Source organism: Rhineura floridana, chromosome 1, assembly GCF_030035675.1.
Source record: "Rhineura floridana isolate rRhiFlo1 chromosome 1, rRhiFlo1.hap2, whole genome shotgun sequence".
Taxonomy (NCBI): domain Eukaryota; kingdom Metazoa; phylum Chordata; class Lepidosauria; order Squamata; family Rhineuridae; genus Rhineura; species Rhineura floridana.
The window spans coordinates 76,459,140-76,482,642 of NC_084480.1; the positions used below are offsets into that span (position 1 = coordinate 76,459,140).

At 40.7% G+C, this 23,503-nt stretch overlaps 1 protein-coding gene across 2 annotated transcripts; it reads left to right on the forward strand.

Annotated features, from left to right (window-relative positions):
• The first annotated feature begins 1,261 nt into the window (after window positions 1–1,261).
• Window positions 1,262–21,145, forward strand: ARL14EPL (ADP ribosylation factor like GTPase 14 effector protein like). Of its 2 annotated transcripts, none has more exons than XM_061598968.1 (4): window positions 1,262–1,333; window positions 8,362–8,485; window positions 17,481–17,623; window positions 19,959–21,145. In XM_061598968.1, the coding sequence occupies exons 2-4, from the start codon at window positions 8,381–8,383 to the stop codon at window positions 20,164–20,166; spliced, it is 456 nt and encodes a 151-aa protein (XP_061454952.1). In that variant the 5' UTR covers window positions 1,262–1,333; window positions 8,362–8,380; the 3' UTR covers window positions 20,167–21,145. The 2 variants fall into 2 exon arrangements, with proteins under 2 accessions (XP_061454952.1, XP_061454088.1); XM_061598104.1 differs by lacking the exon at window positions 1,262–1,333 and adding an exon at window positions 1,391–1,454.
• Window positions 21,146–23,503: the final 2,358 nt, after the last annotated feature.

Genomic DNA, 23,503 nt, shown 5'->3' on the forward strand with positions numbered 1-23,503 from the left:
CTTTTTCTGGCACAGCTGCACTGATTGCCTAAACATTTCTGAATCTAATTCAAAGTACTGGTTTTAATCCACAAAGCCCTATACCACTCAGGGCCCAATACTTGACAGAACACCTCTCCCGACAGAAACTCATCACCTGAGACCCTTCTCCTTGTGCCCCCTCTGAGCAAAGTCCAGAGAGTGATAACACGGGGGAGGGCCTTTTTGTGCATCCCCCAATTTAAGGAATGCTGTTATCAATGAGGTCCACCTGGCTGGCTCCGCCCTGGTGCTTTGCAAGAGGATGATATATAAATACTGCTATCAGTTAATAAACATTGTCTGGGTGTCAGATTAAGATCTTCCACTTTCCCCAGATATTTGGTGGATTTTGACTGGTTATTATGGCCCATATACTGCTAATGTTTTCAGAGCTTGGAAAAGTTACCTTTTTGAACTACAACTCCCATCAGCCCAATCCAGTGGCCATGCTGGCTGGGGCTGATGGGAGCTGTAGTTAAAAAAAGTAACTTTTCCAAGCTCTGGTTTTACTGATGCTGTTGTTGAGGTGATTCTTGAAGTTGTCGTTTTATTAGTGTAATGACTGCTATGTTTTAACTGTATTTTTATTCTGTTTGTAAGTCTCCTGGTGACTATTTTTGTATGGACTGACAAATAAATAAATGATTATGATGATGGCAATAATAAAAAATCCAAGTTGAGACTTTTTATGGTGGTTTACATTTTCACAAATATACAGACTGGGTGGCTGATGAATGCAACTCAGGGCCAAACTATGTTATGTGCAGCTCCATGTTTCTTTTTCCCAATAGTTTTTTTTAGTTCAGTGCTGGGTTTGGGGCTGAGTGGAGGACACATGAGGGGGGGGGAAGGTGTGATCATTTGCTTCCCAGCCACTCATCTTGCTTTAAATCCTCCCTTTAGCTGCTTTCCCATCCATAATGAGGAAAATAGGAAGTGTCTATGTATCTCCCTACCCCAGGAGCAGAAGGCTGGCAAAGAGAGGGCTAAACAGCCCTTTCCACTGGCTGGTCTTCTGCTCAACCCTTGAGCCACCAATCACTGCTTTTTTAAAAAAAATGCAGTGGGGGAAGAATCATTGAACCACATTTAATGTGTAGTGTGGCCTTCAGAGTGAAAATGTAACAGATTACATTGAGAAGGTAAGTCTTTGTTTGGGCTGTACCACTTCAGATAGCAGGGGGGAGCTCACATGACTGAATTTTCTATATATTAAAAAAAGCCCTGGAGCAAAGGATCATCAGCTAGACTTCTCCCCAAAATGTTCACTTACGTGTAGATATTTTGTTTGTTTGAATGAACATTTAAATAGGTGAGTCCCCACTTGCTGCCTGAAATGACACATTCCTCAGAGCTATCATCACCTCAGTGAGAACTAGGCCCCAGTGGCCCAGAGCAGCCCAGGGTGGTCACGTAAGCATCACCAGAAAAGGGTAATGAATCACTCAAAGAGGACAGAGATCTTAAAATATGCACATGCTCATTTTTATGTCTAGATGCAAACTGAGAAATAATTACTATAATTTGGATAGAAATACAATACATCTCCCCTTAATAGGAACGGTTGTTATAGGTAATCTCTGCTGTGCTAGTTGCTGGTGATCATTTTCAAAAGACCTGCACTCCCTTCTTATGGTTCTTTATCTTTTATCTGGACTTAGACCAGATAGCCCTTCAGACAAAGGGCACCTTCAAAGAAAGGCTTGTCTTCTGTAAAATAGGAAACATGGCCATCCTAGAGTGGCATTAAGCCAATTGTTATTTTGCTTCAATCAAGACTCTATACTGAAATCCTTGTAAGTCTGAACTGCTGACGCTTGGTGATACAAATGAGGAATGTCTTTTTCCTGTTAAGTTAAAAACGTAAACTGTGCAGATAAGTCGTGGCAGAGGATAGGATGGGAAGGATTATGGGAAAGAAACTGCACTGGCCCAAGGTATTTTGCTGCCTGAAGTAAAGGAGATATTCCCCCACCCCATTACTGACTGGAGCGGCTGTTGATTCTGATTTCAATACTGGCGATAGGATAACATCTTCCACTGACCCTGAGAGCACCAGGATAGTTTAGGGCTGCATGATAGGTTGTGTGACACACAGAGCTCTGATCTTCAACAGAAAGCAATTGTCAGGGGGCTTAGAGGGAATGGTATGGGGGCTGCTACTACCCCCCCCAAGTATCTGCTGCCTTGAGGTGATTGTCTCACTCTCCCTAATGGTAAGGTTGCCCTGGAGGTATGGAGGAATCAAAGTGGGTATTTGGGGGTGAGCTGTGGGCAACAGCAGAAATTGTGGCTTGTTCTGAAGTTCTTGAATTGGTGTGTGTTACGTATCCAAAGAAGTGTTAGTAATAATTTTTTACTAATTTAAATTAGTAAATTTTACTAATTTAAAGCTGGGACAAACATTTAACATTGACAGTGTATTTACTTATTTAATTTATAAGTGGAATGGAAACTGAAACTAGTAGTCCATAGTCTGTCAAAAAGAAGCACATATATTTTTAATTCCTAGATCTCTGTGAATTGTCCTTGTTCCTTCCTAGAATGATAGTGACACCTAATGGCATATCAGTTTAACTACGTATTACATTTTGCATATGCATGTAAAAATGTTAACCTGTTTTTTATTCCAAATTGACACAAGGCCTTTCAGCATGACCAGACAGGCCCCAATCTCCATTGAAGGTCTCCAACCTCTGTGAAATATTTTCAGTGACAGTTGATGGTATGCGTGGAAATAACAGTGCTGTGAGGGAAGACAACAAAGAAGTCCTAACTGTGTTATATATGTGTGGTCCTGCATAGCAGATATAAAGACAGTAGAACTCATATTTAAGCTGAAGATTAACACAGTGACACCAATGCTGCTGGAATTGGTCCTGCCATTTGACTGAGCAAGGTGGCCTATTTCAGAGGCCAGATCTGGGTATACCAATCCACATTATTATACACAAAATTCATAACATTTAAATTAATATGTATCACACCATATCTACGTATACTAAAACATATTAAATATACATGATTCTTTTTATACTGTAGGGAAGATGATATGTGGGTGTATCAATATAATATGACATATTATATTATGTATTTTAAGATCTGTTTTTATGATATTTTAAAGTGTTTTTAGTGCTTTGTTTGCCTCCTTGGGCTCCTGCTGGGAGGAAGGGCAGGATACAAATTAAATAATAAATAAAATAAATAATAAATAAGTAGTAATTGCTCAAAGTAAAAATTACAGAATGCTTATGGATAATGGAATACCCTTTGTAAGTTCTAACTAACCTGTTTATGCTTCAGAGTCGGAAAAGAAGAAAGCAAGATCTTTTGTACAATGTTAGGAACTTTCCATTTATTACTGGAACTTCACATGACATCTTTAAAATAAAGATGTATAAAGATCTTAAAATAAATTAAAAGTACAATAAATTAAAATAAATAAATAAAAAGATCTTAGAATAAATTTTAAATTGAAGAATAAAATAAAAAGATCTTAAAATATGTAATAAATAAAATAAAGATTTTAAAATAAATAGTATAGCTGTGTTCCTTGTATTCTATTATTTATAACATGGATATAATAACAGGCATGTATTATACTTAATAACAAACCCTAAAGATAGTTTCAGAAGGGGTGGTCATGTTCGTCCGAGATATGAAAACACAAACAAGGAGTCTGTTGCATCTTAAATAAATTTGTGAGTTTTTAAGGTGCCATGGATGCCTTGTTTGTCTTTTAATAAACCATAAACATTACTGTGGCACACTTAAGCCAAAGGTGGCTTGGCGTTCAGCAGTTCTTGTGATGAATTCATTCATAATATTTTCCAAAGGAATTTGGCCAGTTTTTTGCTTGTGCACATGAAGAAGGAGCAGATGTGTAAGGCGCTTCTGTGTCATGTGATTACACAAGTATGTCTTTACCCTCCTCAGAGCACTGAAAGAACGTTCTTCTGATGCTGCTGATGCAGGTATGGTGTGTAAGAGCTGTACCAGCATGACGACTTGGTCTAAGAGATTTCGGACTGTCTGAGGCTGTTGTCTCAATGAGATACCTTCAATAGTCTTTACTTCAGCAGTTGGAATGACTGTTGGGAGGAGTAACAGTTGTGCCAGAAGCCTGTTCAAATCAAAGTCACAGCTGTGAACTCCAAGGGCCTCTCTGAGCTCTTCTGTGCTGTTGAAATGTCTTCCACATGCAGCAGTTACTAAAGGATTTTCCAGTTTCACTAGTTGGTCCATTCCAGGCTGGCTGAACTGACATTTGATTTCAGATGTTATGTGATCAATTACATCAAAGGAATCCTTCTGGAGAGTTTTCTTTGCATCCAGGACCACTGGTGGTGTTGGTGTCTTTGTATGCTCAAAACATGCTGGCGGTTTTCTACCTCTTGAAATGTCAGGCATCTTCAAGCCCAGTTTCCTGGCAGTAGGGTTGCCATATTCCAGTTCCACAAATCCGGACAGGCTAATTTGCATATTATGCAAATTATTTGCATATTAATATTTGGATTGTCCAGTTGTTTTGTTTTTGTGCCTAGGAATTACCACCAAAAACTGGGGAAAGATGTGAGATATCTTTTTTTTTTAAGCAACATTTTCAGCCTTAAATGCCTAGTTTCCAACACTAGGGAGTATTTATTGATTGATTAAGAGAATTTATATCCTGCCCTTTTGCTGTTAAAAACAGAGCTCAGCACAGCTTACAAATATAATAAAAACAATAAAAATACACAATCAATATAAAAACATAATAAAAACACAAAATAGCAACAAACATAAAGTAAGTCAGGGCAGCAGCACGGTTAACCATAACATATACAATATATTTCAGAGATGTGGTGAGTGGAGAAAAACAAGCCAAAATGTTAGGAAAACGAGTCTTTCACACCACATGCTCAGTTCTAAATACTGTTGCAGCAAGTTTTACAAGTTCCTCCAGTATTCCACTGGTGCAGGCACTCAGACATTCAAAGTATCTGTATGTTTCTTAGGTTTTATAAAAGCAGAGCTTTGCTTAACTCAAAATTTCTCAACCACATCTACACAGGTTCCACCTCCATACTCAAAATGAAACAGGGCCTGGAAGTGTGCAACAACCCCACACATACCTTGCTAATTAGATTACCAATGCCAGGATGTCTGTCTTCTTGACTACTCTCCTGCTCGCCCCCCCCCCCCACCGGGCATCATGAAAGACCCAGTCCTGGGCTCAGAAAGAAAATAAATATCTGGTCCTCTTCAAAGTATTGATAAGCCTCTTGTTTTAATTGAAATAATAATTATAAATTCTTGTTCTTATCACTAATGGGAGTTAATTATCTTGCATATGCTGCTGTTGCTTCTATGGCTGTAACGGAGTGAATTTAAAGATAAGTGAAATGCAAATAGGAAAAAAAAACACAGAAGGCAGTAACACTTTCCTAAATGTAATACCATACCAACCACAACAAGATTCCTATGAGTAAGGCAAAAAACTAAGCATCTCACAACCAGTCAGGATTCCTAACCAAAAACCAAAAATATGATAAATGAAGAAATATGTATATAAGCATGACTATCAAATATATTTATTATTTACACAAACTGTAAAGATATTTATAGTGCAATCCTAAGTTTATTTATTCAGAAGCAAGTCCCAGCGTATTCAGTGGGGCTTATTCAAACAGGGACAGAACTGCAACCTCAAGTGATAAGCAACTTCATTCACACAACCCAAAATTCCGAATCATGCCACTTTACGCTGTTTTGCAACTGTTTATACTTGTTTTATGGTCATTGGATTTTAAATGGCTTTATTTCTTGTTGTGAGCTGCATTGGTTTCCAACCCTACCTCACAGGGGTGTTGGAAAGACTCCATACATGCACACTCACACACAGCAGATGTATAAATACATACAGCCCATATAATAGTTTATTGTCAAACCAGTTGGTCATTGCAGAAAAATCAGTATTAGTTTTAAAAAAATCAGTATTACTGTCCTACAGAATAAAAACTGTAATACCTAAGTAAGCCCTGCCTACTTGCTTTAAAATTGGACTGGAGACAGAAAGAGTTAGAACACAAACATAATTCTTTTTTACATTCACTCCAAAGTCCCATTGATTTTCAGCACATTCATAACATGTCTACTCAAAGTAAGTCCTATTGAATTAAATGGGATTTACTTTGGGCATATGGGATTAGCATTGCTTTTACAAAAAGCAAGTATTGGGAAGGTTTTCAAAACACTGCCCAAGGTCTGACTCCTGCACACAAGAGGAAAAAAAACTGAAATGTATATACTTACCCAATTTATGAGATTTTCAGATAAACGGGTGTGTGTGTGTGTGTGTGAAACCACCATTTTGTTTTCTAGACACTGCCTGAGGTCAATGAAACTGAAACACAATCCCTGATTGGCTGCAATGCTGAACGGGCGGGGTTAAAGCTACAAAGTGCTATAGTACAGTACTGTTTAAAGAAAGATTTAACAGTCGAGGGGGGTGGCTGACGTTTTTATGTATATCTCGAGAACCGGACCACCTAGAAACTTATTTTTTTTTAAAATTAAAGCTGAGAATCCGGGCCACGTAAGGGGCTAGCCGGGCGCCGGGTGGCATGCATAGAATCCGGGTAAAACCCGGCTATCCGGGCAATATGGCAACCCTACCTGGCAGCAATATTTGTGTCTTGCCAAATTGTTTCAAATGCACTCCCTGATCTTAGGTTTGACAAGTACAATAAGCATTTCTGCTGCTTGCTTTGCCCCTGCTGCACTGTATTTGGTGCCTTGTAGGGTTCTTGCAAGCTCTTCGCATGGCCTAAACACTGCTATGGATGTATTTAGCCCAAATGGTGTTTCAAATTTACCAAGGATTTTGTACCAAATTCTTCAAAGCTACACAGAAAGTGGATTTGGACTGTGAAAGACCAACCCAAAATGTGTTTGCATTGTTACAAATTTGTAGGGCAGTCCAATATCTGGGAGAGGAGGTCAGGTCTCCTGCTCCCCTGGTGCATTCACTATAGCTGCCCAATTTCTGTGTTTTTTAAAGTTTGATAGAAATAGCTGTGGGCTATAGGTACATTCTTAAACTGCAAGGTTTTTTGCCTATTAGTGAATATAAAGTACAATCTCTACTTATGAAACTAATTGCATTAAGTTAGTGAACCTGCTTATGTTAAACTGTTTGGAAATTTGAGAATCCTGTGTATTTGATTCTTTATCACAATTTCAGCTGTAGTATATGAGCAGCATTTAGTTCAAACTGATGTTTGTAAAACATTATACTCACTCAAGAACGATACTGAGTCACCGTGCTGAAGGCCTTTGTTCTTAATCTTCAGTAGGACTCCAACATACAGATTAAAAATGGCTGCTGCAATGCTCTCCTCCCTGAGTTCTCCCAGCTCCAAGAAGCAGTCCCTCTGTTAGCTCAATTAAAGTACTTTTAAAGAGAAAGTGTTCCTTTCTACGGTGTATGAGCCCCTTTTATGAACAAAATACACCCCAAATAATGGGACAAAAGCCTGGGGGGAAGAAATGCAACTATCAACCACTATCAATTTTGCCTGGTCATTTCAGGGGGGGCTCAGCTCACCCAACCTTAGTCTTATGGGGGGCTTGAGCCCCCCCTGCCCCCCTGTTCCGGGGTCCATGTCAGGAGGCACCCTGCAGATGCCAGAGGGGTGGGGGTGAGGTTGGAATTGGTGGTAAGGATGGTCAGAGGTTTGGGTAGTCAGCCAAGTAGTCACTTGTAGCCCATTATGGTCTAGAGTCTTCAATAACTTTTTAATACTTGTCACTGGTAATTTCTGATGTGGAAATTTCCAGAGTGGTTAGTCTGTTGCAGCACAATCAGTAGAGCCTTGTGGCACCTTAAAGACTAACACATTTGGCATAAGCATCTGATGAAGTGGACTCTAGTCCATGAAAGCTTATGTCATCATAAATATATTCGTGTTTAAGGTACCACAAGAATCACTGCTGGTTTTGCTAATAATTTTATTACTTAAAGCAGCCTTCAAATAGTCTTAGTCTACTGTTTTGTTTTTAAGATCTAAGTTGTGACTTCCAAAGTTGTATAAGTATTATTCTTGCAAGAGTTAACATGTAGCAATGAAGAATTCTTGCAGAGGATTTTTTAAAATGTAAATAAGAGGGAATAATAAAGGGTCTGGGTTCAATTGTTTTGGGAAAGAAAGGTCCTTGGTTCTGTGGATAGGTACATGTTTCCCAGAAAATGTTCCTTTGCTACTATCTCAAACAAGTCATGATCAAGTCTTTAAATGAAGTCTAAAATGTTACCTGTCTAAAGTCTGACATATGTTTTCACCTGTATATCTTGTGTAGCTGCCATTTCAGGTTTTGCATGTCTTTGAAAATGGATGATTATATGGAAGGAAATTGTCCTGCAGGAGAACAATCTGCACCAAGGGAACTGGTAGGAGGGAGCAGCACTTGCACAAAACAACAGGTATGACTTCTGAGTAAACAGTTATTTATTTCTATCTTTCAAAAGGTATAATATTTTTCTAAAATGTAGAAACTGGACCTTGAAGTTGATTATTGATTATGCATTGGTAAGTGCCTCTACAAAGCTGTACTCAAGGGCGGTGAAGGTGGCAAAAAAACAACATTTTGCTGCCATTATTAAGTCATCTCTTTGCCGACCAGCGGAGCTTTTTAGAGTTGTCCGCGGGCTACTTCATTCTGGCCCTAAGGACATGATAGTATCATCAGTAGCCCGCTGTAATGAGTTTGCTGGGCACTTCCAAAATAAGATCTTATGCATCCGACGGGACTTAGACTCCCAGATTATAGCAGTTGATCCGAATGAGGTGTCCGGAGCACAGTCCTGTCATGTTTTATTGGATGAGTTTCAGTTGGTTCAGCTCGACGACGTGGGCAAGGTGCTTGGACAGGTGCGTGCGACCACCTCTGCTCTAGATCCTTGCCCCTCTTGCCTTATAAAAACTAGCAGGGTTGGAACAGCCGGCTGGGCCAGGGAAGTGATAAATGCCTCTTTACGAGAGGGAGTGGTCCCTGGCCATCGTGAAAGAGGCGGTAGTGAGACCACTTCTGAAAAAATCCTCCCTGGATCCTGAAAATCTTAATAGCTACAGACCAGTCACGAATGTTCCATTCCTGGGCAAGATCTTGGAGCGAGTGGTTGCTGGCCAGCTCCAGGCGCTATTGGATGAAACCGATTATCTGGATCCATTTCAATCGGGTTTTAGGCCCAGTTTTGGCACTGAGACAGCCTTGGTCGCCCTGTATGATGACTTATGTCGGGAGAGGGACAGAGGGAGTGTTACTCTGTTGATTCTCCTTGATCTCTCAGCGGCTTTTGATACCATTGACCATGGTATCCTCCTGGAGAGGCTCGCGGAGTTGGGAGTTGGAGGTACAGCTTGGCAGTGGTTCCGATCCTACTTGGCGGGTCGTCTCCAGAAGGTAGTGCTGGGGGAACATTACTCCACACCGTGGGCTCTCCAGTGTGGGGTCCCACAGGGGTCGGGCTATTCCAGTGTAGAAATGGCTGCAGCTGTCTTGTCAGCCAAAGCTGGTAAAAGGCACTCCTAACCATCTTATCAAGAGATCTGTTCTACACAACATAGGAAATGGGCCTTTAGTGTGGCGGCACCTACCCTGTGGAACTTCCTACCCCTAAATAACAGTCACCATCTCGGTTATCTTTTCGGTGCCTATTGAAGATCTTCCTCTTTCAACAAGCTTTTTAAGTAGAAACCTTATCCAGTCTGCTTCAGTGTTGGAATTGCTTTTTAATATGTTTTTAAACCTTTTTTTAAAACAACAACATGTTTTTAACCTTTTCTAAAGATCTCTTCAAAGCTTTTTAAAAAATGATTTTAAAGTTGTTTTGTTTTAATATATTTTAAAGTGTGTTTTTTATTATTTTTAAAGTGTTTCTAGTGCTTTTGTTTGCTGCCCTGGGCTCCTGCTGGGAGGAAGGGTGGAATATAAATAATACTTGGGGAACATTGCTCGACCCCGTGGGTTCCAATATGGGGTCCCGCAGGGTTCGGTCTTGTCTCCCATGCTTTTTAATATCTATATGAAGCCGTTGGGCGCGGTCATCCAGAGTTTTGGAGTGCGTTGTCATCAGTACACTGATGACACGCAGCTCTACTTCTCCTTTTCATCTTCTTCAGGTGAGGCGGTCGAGGTGCTGAACCGTTGTCTGGACGCGACAATGGACTAGATGAGAACTAACAAACTGAGACTCAATCCTGATAAGACTGAGATGCTGCTGGTGGATGGTTTCTCTGGTCAGATGGTGGATACATACCCTGTCCTGGATGGGGTTACACTCCCCCTAAAGGATCAGGTTTGTAGTTTGGGAGTCGTTTTAGACTCTTCCCTGTCACTTGAGGCCCTTGTAGCCTCGGTGGCACGGAATGCGTTCTACCAACTTCGGTTGGTGGCCCAGCTAGGTCCCTATCTGGACAGGGAGGACCTTACCTCAGTTGTCCATGCTCTGGTAACCTCTCGATTGGATTACTGCAATGCGCTCTACGTAGGGCTGCCTTTAAAGACAGTTCGGAAGCTGCAGCTTGTGCAGAATGCGGCGGCCAGACTGATAACGAGAACTAGGCGGTCTGAACATATAACACCTGTTCTGGCCTGCCTGCACTGGCTACCAATATGTTTCCGGGCCAGATTTAAAGTGCTGATTTTGACCTATAAAGCCTTATACGGCGCAGGACCACAATACCTGCTGGAACGCCTCTCTCGATATGAAGCTGCCCGTACACTATGTTCCACATCGAAGGCCCTCCTCCGAGTTCCGACTCATAGGGAAGCTCGGAGGATGATAACAAGAACTAGGGCCTTCTCAGTGGTGGCCCCCGAACTGTGGAATAGTCTCCCCGACGAGGTACGCTTGGCGCCGACATTGCTATCTTTTCGGCGCCAAGTCAAAACCTTCCTCTTTTCTCAGGCTTTTTAGTCTTTTTTAGTCTTTTAATATGATTAACTGATTTTTAGACTTGTGGATGTTTATTTATATGTTCCTTGCACTGAATTTTTTTTTTTGGATTTTATTGTGTATATTTATATTTCTTTGTTGTACACCGCCCAGAGAGCTATGCTAGTCGGGCGGTATAGAAATTTAACAAATAAATAAATAAAATAAATAAAATAAATTACATGTAAATGTTCTAGTCAGCGGATCACTCAGAAATCTATTTGGAACCTGGATATTCAATGCCTTGATCTGCCTTTTGGGTTTGGATCCCTCCACCTTGGCCATTTAGCAGTTCTTGATTCCAAGTGCCACATATTTGGCCTGTTCTGATCTCTCACCTGTCTTCCTGCTGACAGGGCTGTTTGTGGGACAAGGGAAATTGTGGATGGGTGGTGCTATCAACAATGTGATGTGTACTTTTTTCATTTTAATAGGAGAGGGGATGCAGAACTCAGAGAGAATGTGTTGTAGGTTCAAACTGTGGGAAATGCCCAAAATTGCGAACAGTCCTGAAAGCATATGCAGAATCAGTATAAATATTTACAGACAAACCTGTCCCTCTTTTGCATGCTTGAGTCAGGGCCACTAATTCAGCCACTTGAGCAGACCTTACCAAAGGTAAATGTGCACTCTCCAATACTTCAAAGGAAGAGCAGACCGCATAACCTGCTGATAGATCACCCTTATCATCTCTGAGGCATGACCCATCTGTATAAAGAACTAACTCTGGGTTTGGGAGAGGCATTTCCCTTAGGTCAGGTCTTGGCCTACTGATTAGTTCCACTGTTGTTACACAATCATGAGCCACTTCACCTAACCCCTCCTCAGGAATAGGGATCAAGGTAGCTGGATTGAGACTCGCACAGCGCTGAACTGTGACATGGGCTGGGGTTAAAAGCAAATTTTCATATTTCGACAATCTCTGATTTGACAAATGTTGAGTTTTGGCTTTCAAAGGTAATGCTGCCACTGGATGAGGGACCATCACTGTTAATGGAGACATCAGGACCAATGGCAGACCTGAAGCTATTAGCTGAAATATCAGATAGGCCATTAAAAGTTGATCAAGCCACCCAGACTGAACCAGTTAAGGTGATCCCATTGGCTCCAATAACTCCCTTGCAAATAGATTTGTTAAAGATTTGTTTTAATTGTTTTTATATTGTTTTAAATTTTAAAATTGTGTTTTAAATTGTTTTTAAAATATGTGTTTTAAATTGTATATTTGTTTTAATGTTTTTGATTGCTGTAAACCGCCCAGAGAGCTTCGGCTATGGGGCGGTATACAAGTGCAATAAATAAATAATAAATAAATAAACTGTGTGTGTGTGTTTATTATTTATTTATTAACTTCATTTATATTGCTGCCCCATAACAGGAGTTCTCTGGATGGCACACAAAGCGAAAACAACAACATTAAAATACAGCATAAAACAGTAAAAACTATAACAAATAAATTAAAAACCTCTGAAACAGAATCTGAAGCTTAGCTTAAAACCGAGAGGTGCAGTCTATTTGAGAGCAGTACAGTCAAATGTAGGCAGAGGACATATTTTTAGCCACATAGGCACCTCATTGCAGAGATCATCAAGCAGAAGTCTATGTGATTTGGTAGACTGCATTTTGTCCTTCAGTGTTAATCTTTATCATTTTGCTTCCATTGTGCAAGCCTTTTAAGACTGATTTTTAAACAATGAAATCCAATGTTACCTTTGACAACTGAATTTCATAATTAGAATGAATCCTTATTTGCCTTATCCTCTTTTCCTCACCACCTTCAGTTCGACAATTAAACCAATACAGAAGTCAATAACTGACTTAGATTTTTTAAAAAAAGTCTAAATATGTAGGACCTTGTTCTTAGCTTCCACCATTTAGATTTGTGCATATATACTAGCTTACCATCATTCCATTATAAATCCAAATTCAACTCCCTCTTGCTTCTAAAAAAAAAAGAAAATAAAAAAATAGAATAATTACTCTGAAATACTTTTCCTAGCTTTGGCTCACTTGGTCTTTTCACTGCTTTGCTGTAGCCCTCTGCCTATTTTCTTGTTTTGTATCAATGATTCTTTCTATGCCTTTTCCTTGCCTTCAGATTCTTCAGTTGCCAGGCAAAGGGGATCAGTGGAAAAAGAAGATGGTAAGAGTATGGAGGCAGCTACAAAGCAGAGAGTAGCAGAGTTTCAACATTTCCTCTTGTAGGCTACTTTACATGAGGTTATGGTACTACTACTGCTGCTACTACTACTTCTGTTCACGCAAACAGTTTTATTTCAGAAGAATATTCATGGGGAGGAACCTTATTTGTGAACAAGGCAATCACAGATGTAGGGAACATTCCAGTGAGAAGTTTTCCTGCATATGCTTCATTGCATTGAATAGGGATTATGCAAGAACACTAATGTCCATGTCCCATTCACTACAAGGACTTGAACAAAAATCTTCTTGTTGGGCTGTGTCTATTGTACACAGCAATCCTTGTGATTGGAGCAGCTAGAAAAATTCTACTACAGTTGCAGGAAAAGCTGAGGATGTATATTTCTTAACTGTCAGATGAAGACACTTTGAACTGCTTGCATGAACAAAAATATTATGTGAACTGGTCCTGTGTCTTCTAGTTCAAGTTACACTTCAGTGGGCCTCTATCATAGTTGTTGGAAAAGATGCTGTATGCATATGGTGCATGCTCCTCATGAGATATTCTAGAAGTTGTGCCATAGCACTTAGGGTTTTGTTTTGTTTTTGGAGAGAGCTCCAGAGATTTACAGTGTCTGTTTCTACAGTGTGTAAAGAAAACTTGCAAACTAGCACTCTGACAACTGGCATCAAGTTCCCAAACAGCAACTTGTGCAAGTACCTGGAAGGCTGCATGCCCAGTTCCACTGTAGCTAAAACCTCTTACACTCTCTGCCTTTGACCAGTCATATGGCAATTTTGCCTTTTTCCTGCTTGTGTCTCTTTTTTTCTCCAAGCTCTGATGAGTGTAATCATTCCAAAAGCTAGAAAGCAAATCCCAGCTATGAAGAGGCAATCTCCTACCATTAGCACCTACTGATGAAACATCAACCACTTTCTTTGACAAGCAACCAGCTTTACAAAATAAAGTCTGTAGAAGCTGCAGCACTCATGATAGGTTCATAAAAAGGTGCCTTATACCAAGTTAGACCATTGGTCCATCTACAGTGTTGTCTACGCTGATGGGTCGTGGCCAGGCTCTTAGTTTTCCTCAGCCCTATTTGGAGATGCCAGAATTTGAACTAGGGATCCATTGGATGCAAAGCTATGGCCTTCCCTTCCCTTCCTTTTTCAGACTTCAGAGCTTTGCAATATATATGATCTACCGTGGAGACAGTTGCTCTCTCCTAGGCAATGGTCCCAAGTGTGGAATGGGGTACTAGTTCAAGTGAGGGCTTATGCTAGGCACAGAGTCCAGGGATACCAGGTCACATGTTGCCAGGATCAGTTAAAGATCCAGGAAGCAAAGTCAGGTTAAGCAAAGGTCAAGTTCTGGCAAGGCAAGGGCAGACAGAGCAGAGGCCCAAAAGGCAAACAAGCAAGGTGGGTAATACCCTGGATAACTCCAAAGTAGTGTCTAGGCTAGAAACCAGTCAAGGTGGGCTTTCATGTTTCTTCAACCAGCAGAGCTTTAAATGGGACTGCAGCTTCCTTTGAGCAGCTAGCCCTACCACTGGTGAGTGGAGCCAGTTAAAGGCATCCAGTCTATTTTAGGAGTTGTGGACTTGATAGCACAGAGTAGGTAGTTCTACTATGGCCTCTGAGGTGGAGTCCTTAGTGTCTGAAGACAGTAATGTGACTTCTTCAGGCTGGAGAGGCACTGACATCATGGGTTCCTCTGGTGCTGGAACTCCTGAGGTGGTAGGCATGTCACATGTGGACTCATAGAGGACACATCTTCCTCCTGGTCAGATATATCCTCTGTATCCATGGCTTCTTCCCCTGAGGATACAGTGTCGCAGTCCTGGGTCATGAGACTAGTACTTTTTATGTGGTGTGAAGGGGAGAAACGGCTTGTCTTGACACCTAGGGAGATTGAGGTTCTCTTAAGCGATCACAAACTTAACCCAAGTGAGCGACTCAACTATCAAGCCTGCCTAATGTTAAAGAATTTAGGCTGCTTCCACAATAGTGTTTTTCTCCATTGACATAATTTGCTTATTATTTATTATTAGTGGTCCAGATGATGTTTCCTCCAAAACCATTGCCTTCCTGTATTTTCTTTGTTGTCTTTTCCTTTTGGCCTGGCTCGCACATAATGGTGAGCTATAGTCAGAAACAAACTGTTACTTAGTGTGAACAAACAGCGTGCTGGTACAAGATGCTCAGTCACACCCACACCATCCTGCTTGCCTCCGGGGCAAACAACAAGCTTGGCTTAGTATTACTTGTGAACCGATGCTTGTGGTTTGTTCTCTTTTAATAAAGTACAAGTGGATTCCTTCCCAAGGCTGTTCTTTACTTTCCACTCGTGGTTCACATTTAACATCAAGTTTCATGGCCAGTTTCTCCTATAAGTAGGCAGGATGGAGTGAGCAGTGTGCATAAGCACGCTGCTCATTCACAGTGAGCCATGGTTTATTTCTGACTCTGGCTTAGTATTATGTGTGAATGACGTCCTTAAGTGCTGGTTTATAATGATTTTGTTTTTCATTTCGAGTTGCAGTTAGTGCAGTTGGCTTGCCTAGTGAGGAGGAGAGGTTGGTGATGGTGCTAGCTGACATTCGTGGTAACACTTAGCTTCTCCTTTCTGCATTAGTTGTTCCCTACCTCAGTGTTTGCCATCCCCTCTGTCTGCTATATTGTGACAACATGAGGGAAGCTGTGCCTTTGTTATAATTTTTAAAACTGCATATGCCCTACATCTTATGCATATTTATGCCATTGTAGCAAAATAATCATTCTCCTCCTTGAGCATGTATCCATGGTGGGCAGGAGAAAGGGAAGGAGAATTATTGAATAAGGGCCACTTAATCCTTCCCCCATGTAGCAACAGGAATTAGCTGGCAGCTTTTTATCACCCTGATTTCAGTTGTATTGTAATGGTAACCTCAACCACTTTCCCTCCCTTTATGCACCCAGCAATCCACCACTGTCACGCGGGGGCCAGCACAGCAGACAGGCTGGGGGAATGCCTGGAGCATCTCTTCCTTGAATGTCTTCTCATTCTGAAGTACAGAGGGTAGCTACAAGAGAGAGGGCAGTTTTGGTGGTGGCTCCCCTACGGTGAACACTCTCCTGGTGCCCACCTTAATCCCCTTTCAGCACCAGACAATGCCTTTTTTAAAATTCTCCCAGGTCTTTTAGTAACTATTACATAACTTTTGATAACTTATATATCCACTTAATCACTGTGCTCTGTAAGTGAGGGCCTCCTGCTGATTCCATCTCATCAGGAGGTCTGTTCCTCACAACATAGGAAGCAGACCTTTAGTGTTGTGGCACCTACCCTTGAATATTAGCCAAGAGCTATCTCGGTTGTCTTATTGGCACCTACTTAAGACTTTCTTTCAACAAGGCTTTTAAGCAGATATCTTATCCCAGTCTGCATCTATATTGTAATTGTTTTTAAGATGTTTTAAAATTATTTTTAAAAGGCTCCCTTTGGGAGGAAGGATAGGATATAAATTTAATTATGAATAAATCACTTTTGAATGACCTTGAATATCTTTTTATTACTTTTTAAATTAAATTAATTTAATGTCTGCTGTTGTAGGTTGGTTGGTTTGTACTTTTTTACAGTGGTTTTAGCTTTTCTGATGTGTATAATGAGTTGTTATGTTGAGATTGTTTTATTCTTTTGTATTGTTTAACTTTTAGAATGAATTTGTGTCATTGTTATATTTTAAAAGTGGCTGTATTTGATTTACTGTCATCTAGGGGATTTATATTATGAAGCGACCAACAGATAATAAATAAATACATGTTAGTGATACTTATGCCGGCAGACTTCAAATGATGTACAGGAATACCCCACTATACGGACCTTCACTTTACGGACACTCGCGAGTATGGACATATTTACAGTAGCACCATTCCCCTGTTTACGTATGCTCGCTTCGCAAGAACGGACACTTAATGGCATGACGCCACCGCCCGATCAGTTTCCAACTACAAACTTTTTCTTAAAATAAGGCCTACTGTGTTTATTTTAGTTATAAATGCGTTATTTACATCAGTTATGCCCGTATATGACGATTGCAGTGCAGTATATGCATTGATAAGTGAAAAAAGGTAGTGCTTCACTTTAAGTACATTTTTGGTTTATGTATTCACTCTGGACCCATTGCGTACGTTAATGAGGGGTATTCCTGTAGGTCAGAATGTGAATACCTTCCTGTTTAAAAATGCTTTCTCAAGTTAGGCCCAGGATCTTTTAAGTTTGGATCTGATTTGAAATGGGTCCACTGCCTGACTGAGAGCATTGTATCACTATAATATATGATCACCTCTTTTCTCATAGCAACAAATAGAACGTCAGCTGAAATGTCTGGCATTTCAGAATCCAGGACCACTATTAGCAGACTTCAACCCTGAAACCAGGGAGCAGCAGAAGAAAGCCTGCATGTCAATGATAAACCAGGATTGTTTTAATAATACAAAGAAGTAAGTAAGGTGCTGCATCCAGTTTATTCTGTATTTTAAATTGGGAGTAATGACAGACTGCCATAAGAATTATGATAAGGCTGGGTCCAGATTTTTAAAATATAAGGCTGCAGTTCTATGTATGCTTTCTTGGAAGTCTCACTGAACTCATTAGAATTTGATTCTGAGTAAATATGCACATAGTTGGTAGTAGGTCAATATTCACTTCTTGTACAATGGTAATAACCATCTTCTGTTGTTCTCCCCACACCCCCAACATATACCAACATATTTTAGTAGCCCCAGCAGGCGATGTTTATCTGGAGAGCAACCAGGATGATACCTAGGCCTCTCGACAGCCTTCAGTACAATTGATCGCAAGTATTACTGGCTTATCTGAAGGCAGAATTATTTTTCTATCTGCTGTGGCTGCACTTTGAAGGGGAAGAAGGGAGTTTTCCTTTTTTCTTTGCACCAGTTTTCAGCAGAAAATTGCCTCCCCTAAAGCGGAAAATTTTCCCCTTCCCCTAACGCAAGGGTGAGGAACCTGTGGTCCTCCGCATGTTGTTGGAATCCATCTCCCATCATCCCCAGCCAGCATGGCAGGGGTCAGGAATGATGGGAGTTGGAATCCAACAACATCCAGAGGGCCACAGGTTAGTTACCCCTGCCCTAAGTGAAGATATATGGGTTTGTATATTTTCCCTTGTGAAGTTAAGCAGCTGGGGGCAGAATTTTCAGTAGCCTCAAGCAGCTGCATTGTTTGTTTGTTTTAAAGAGAAAAGTCCAGAAAAGAGAATCTCATAACTTATTGTTCCACTCATAGGGATTTGTTGGCAGTTCAAGTCACTCTCCTCAACTGGCTTAGAATTTTTCTGATTATAATAAAAGTATAGTAATGGACAGCTAACATCTTTTACTCTCCCCTTCTTCACACATCTTATTTAATGTAAGAAACCACAGGAGAAATGTCCAGAGAGTTGGACAAAAGTGTTCTCACCCATTTCCATTTTTGTTCTTCATTTCAATTGGGAGCAATAATGTCTTTGAACGGGTACTTGGAGGCCCTAATAAACTGGATGAGGACAAAAAATGTGGCTGAATCCAAGCAAACTGTAATTGATGGTAGTTGGGAATTCTGTTGATGGGTGTGTGTATTAGACTTATTGATAGTTGGCCCATCAAGATAAAAATCTAGGACCTCTCTAATTTATTTTTAAACATGCAATTTGCAAGACAATACAGGAATGCAATTATCTATTTCCCATTAGTTTGGATTGGAATAAGCTTTATTACTGCAGTGTGTTACATAAGGGGCTGACTTTGAAGACAGTTCGGAAACTGCAGCTGGTGCAGAATTCAGCAGCCAGATTACTGATCAGGTCAAGATAGTTTGAGCACATAACACCAATTGTGGCACAACTACACTGCCTACCAATTAGTTTCCGGACTCAATTCAAAGTGCTGGTTTTGACCTATAGAGTCTTATACAGCTCCAGGCCCCAATACCTCAAGGACTGCCTCTTCCCGTAAGAACCAGCAACGACCCTGCATTTGGCATCTGAGGCCCTTCTTCATGTGCCCTTTCCAAGGGAAGTGCGGAGGGTGGCGACATGAGAGCAGGCCTTCTCAGTGGTAGCTGCCCGCTTATGAAATGCTCCCCCCAGGGATGCATGCCTGGTGCCATCATTATTTATTTTTAGGCACCAGGCAAAAACATTTCTCTTTTCCCAGGCATTTGGCTACTAATTTCGGAAGACTTTTGGAGGGCTCTTGTTGTGACCTCTTGTAGGGTGTTGGTTGTTATATTTATGTTGTTATATTTATGGATTTTTAAACTTTGTTTTGTTTAAATTTTTATACTGGCTTTAAGTTTTTTAATGATTGACCATCGCTTTGGGTTCACTTTTGTGAAGAAAAGCAACTAACAAAATAAATAAATAAATTGTGCCAGCCAGTCTTTGTAGCTAACTTATCTAGTAGTCCCCTGCTGAATAATCAATTGAACCTTAGTTTGTTTTAGGGTCCCTTTCTAAGTGCACAAATGATGGTTGTTTTTACATGGCTGTAGAGCTTTAACTGCAAATCTTGATAAGAGTCATTGTTGCCATGTAGATATTATCTGGAAAAATCTTCCTTTGATGTCTGTCAAAGCAATCCCCAACTCATCCTTTTCAATAGGACTTAGTTAATTTTCCCTGAGTTCAGGCTTGAGATTCAAAAGTGGTTTTTTCTGTATGTTACAGGAGTATTAAGAGGAAGTACTGGAGCTTTTTTTTTTTTGCAGTGACTTTTCTATTTTTATTTGCTCCATACTCTAAAAATCAATAAAGATTCCCTATTTTCTCTTTTATAGAACCGTGAAGAAATATGACAAACATGGCCGGCTGCTTTCCAGTAAAACAGATTTGTGTGACTGCCTAGAGAAGAACTGCTTGGGCTGCTTCTACCCCTGCCCTAAATGCAATTCCACCAAATGTGGCGCAGAGTGTCGCTGCAATCGAAAATGGGTTTATGATCAGATTCAAATAGAAGGTGGCCAAATAATCAGATTTCCATTTTGAAACACCATTTTCTTGACATCCTATGTTGTAAAGCAGAGGCTGGACATTCCTTTATTTATTTCAACAAGTGGGTGGGGTGCTTGAAATTTCCTGTTAAGAGGAATAAAAGTAGAGGAAAGCCAGAATAACTACATGCCTACAATCAGCTTTGGGACTCAGGATAATCTTGAATGGAGAAGCTGGGGGAGGAGGTTAATACTTTCACCACCCACCACTTCTCTGCTCTAAATCACAACTGAAACCGTCTTTTTTTTCCCCCTGGTGGTCAAAGTGCATGCTTACCTACATTTGGAGTGGAAAAACAGCAGATGGGGAAAAGATTAAGCACCTTCTCATACCATTTCTTCATCATTCCTCTGAAGCATGTATTTGTGCATAATGTGCTGCTTAGCCCTTGAACTTCTTCCATTTAAACAAGTTAGGGGTCGGAATTGGTTACTGGGAAGTTTATTTAATCTTTCTTTTCTGTTAAGTCTGTGAAGGAACAGAAGGGATTTTTAAAACATTTTTGTTGGACAAATTCAGCTGCCTTGGGAATAAACCAATTCAAAGCCAGCAGAAGTAAATTAAAGAAAAAATAGAGTTGCCCTCTTCTTGTCTTCATCTATACATGCCTCATATAGATTATTGTACCCTACTACTGCTCAGATGAAAAAGTCTGTGTCCCACAACACACACTGCAAAGTGACGACTGCAGGAAAGAGAACCAAGGCATATAAGATGAATGAAAGCCTGTTCTTGGTCCCAAATGGGCTGTTGGACAGCTTGAAAACTGATTCCTTTTGTGTTTATCATCTGTGTAGAATGAGGAGCTATCAAAGTAAATGTTTCAATCCTTGAGCAAAGTTGCAGAAAATAAAGCTAGATATAAAGAATGTCAAGCATATAGGTTTTATTAGTACAAAGACCAGGTTCTAAATGCGTGAAAGGAATGCTTAGTTTACATTCTCGACCATTTTACATTTGTCTGCCAATAATTACATGGAAATGGACAGTAGTGTTCATAAAAGGAAACATTCAGGTGATTTTTATTAAAGTGTTTTTATGAACATTCAGAATGTTTGGATTTAATTTCTTTCCTTAAATTAGTTGTTTACTCTTAAGATACTGTGGTCATATTAAAGTGAAACCCCAGCCAAGGATCAGGCCTTTGGTAAACCAAATTAAGTATTTATTACAGATAACAAAGCTAACAAGATTAACAAGATTTCTTCTTAAGGCACACAAGCATATGCTTTTACTCAATACTAATCCGAACTCCACCTCCCTCCTGGTAAACAACTCTCTAAACCCCACCAAGCAACCCACTCAGTTCTCTTCTCCCCCCCAGATTCCACTCTCACTCTTCCTTTTATACATTCAGCCATTTTAAACACTCAGCCAATCATCTTGCATTCTACTGCCCATTCACTCCCCCTCTTTCACTCCACTTACCATGTATCTTCTAAACAACCAACACTTACCATATATACATTAATATAGGAACATCACATTCCCCCCCCCCCTTAAACAACAGCAGAGTATTATTCCTGTTCCAGGATTTATACGTCGCATTAACAAATAAAAGTCTCTATGGGGAAAATGTCTTTCTTTGTTCCTCTGTCTGGTCACGTCACTGCAGTCCCAGCCACTTGCCTGGAAAGTCCATCGACCAGTACATTGTCCTTGCCTTTTATGAACTGGAAGTCCACTTGATAGTCCTGTAGGGCCCAGGACCACCTCTGCAGCATAGTGTTATGGTTTTTCATAGTCTGCAACCATAACAAGGCCCGATGATCCGTAGTCACTGTGAATCTTCGTCCCCACACGTATGGGCGCAACTTGTTCAGTCCCCACACGACCGCTAGGCACTCCTCTTGGACCAACGAATAGTTTTTCTCCCTCGGTGTCAGCTTGCGACTCAGGTACGCCACTGGATGTCTGGTGCCTTCTCTCTCCTGTAGCAAGATGACTCCCAGCGCCAGGTCCGACGCATCTGTAGCCACGATGAATGGTTTCTCATAGTCTGGTGCTATTAATATGGGTCCTTGGCACAAGGCTTGCTTCAGTAAATCAAAAGCCTTCTGACATTCATCCGTCCATACCACACGCTCAGAACACTTCTTCTTTGTTAATTCATGCAAGGGGGTTGCTATTTCCCCAAAAGTTTGCACAAACTTCCTATAAAAACCAGCCACACCTAGAAATGCCCTTACTTGTTTTTTGGTTAAGGGGATAGGCCACACTTGCACTGCCTCCACCTTGCTCCATAAGGGGGTGATTTTCCCACTCCCCACCTTATGTCCTAAATAGATTACTTCACTCACAACTTTCCCATTCACACAGCACGGTACAGATCTGATTGGGGCATGCTCTCCAGTATCAATGGAATGTCTGGCTATACTGGTTCGGCCAGGTTTATTGCCAAAGAGATTCCCATAGTTTTTCAAAACTCTCAGAATCTCTTCTGACCATTCCACTTGATCTACCCCTCCTTTGTCTTTGCTTTCCTGTACCAAATCCGGAAGTTCAGGCCCATTTCCCTCAGGGAATAAGGTAACTTGCAACACCTGTGCATCCCTGGTATGGTAAGGCTTTAACATATTTACATGAACCACTTTGCTTTTGTTTAATTGGTCTGTGGTGATTACATACGTCACTGTGTCAAGCCTTTCTCTGATGGTATATGGTCCTTCCCAGTTAGCCTGTAATTTGTCATGTTTCCTGGGTATGAACGCCATAACCATATCTCCCACATCATACACACGTTCCCTGGCTGTTCTGTCATACCAGTAACTTTGCTTCTGCTGTGCTTGACTCAAATTCTTTTTCACCACCTCCATCACTGATGTTAATTTATTGAGGAATTCCAATACAAAATCTACTACAGATGTTATGTACTCTCCCAGGGTTCCTTCCCATGAATTTTTTAACAGTTCCAAAGGTCCCCTCACTTTTCTAGTGAACATGAGTTCAAAGGGTGAGAAGCCTGTTGACTCCTGAGGGACTTCTCTGTATGCAAATAAGAAGCATCCCAAACGTTCATCCCAGTCTTGTGGGTGATCTTGAACATAGCTTCTGATCATGCCCTTCAAAACGCCATTGAATCTGTCTGTTAACCCATTAGTGGCGGGATGGTAAGTAGTGGTCTTTAGATGTTTTAGACCACAACATTTCCACATACATTGCATCACTTCTCCCATGAATACACTGCCTTGATCCGTCAGCACTTCATGAGGGAAACCCAGCCTCATAAAGATTTTTAATAAAGCCTCTGCCACTACAGGGGCTTCCACGGATCTTAGTGCTTCTGCGTCTGGGTACCTGGTGGCAAAATCCACCACCACCACTAGATATT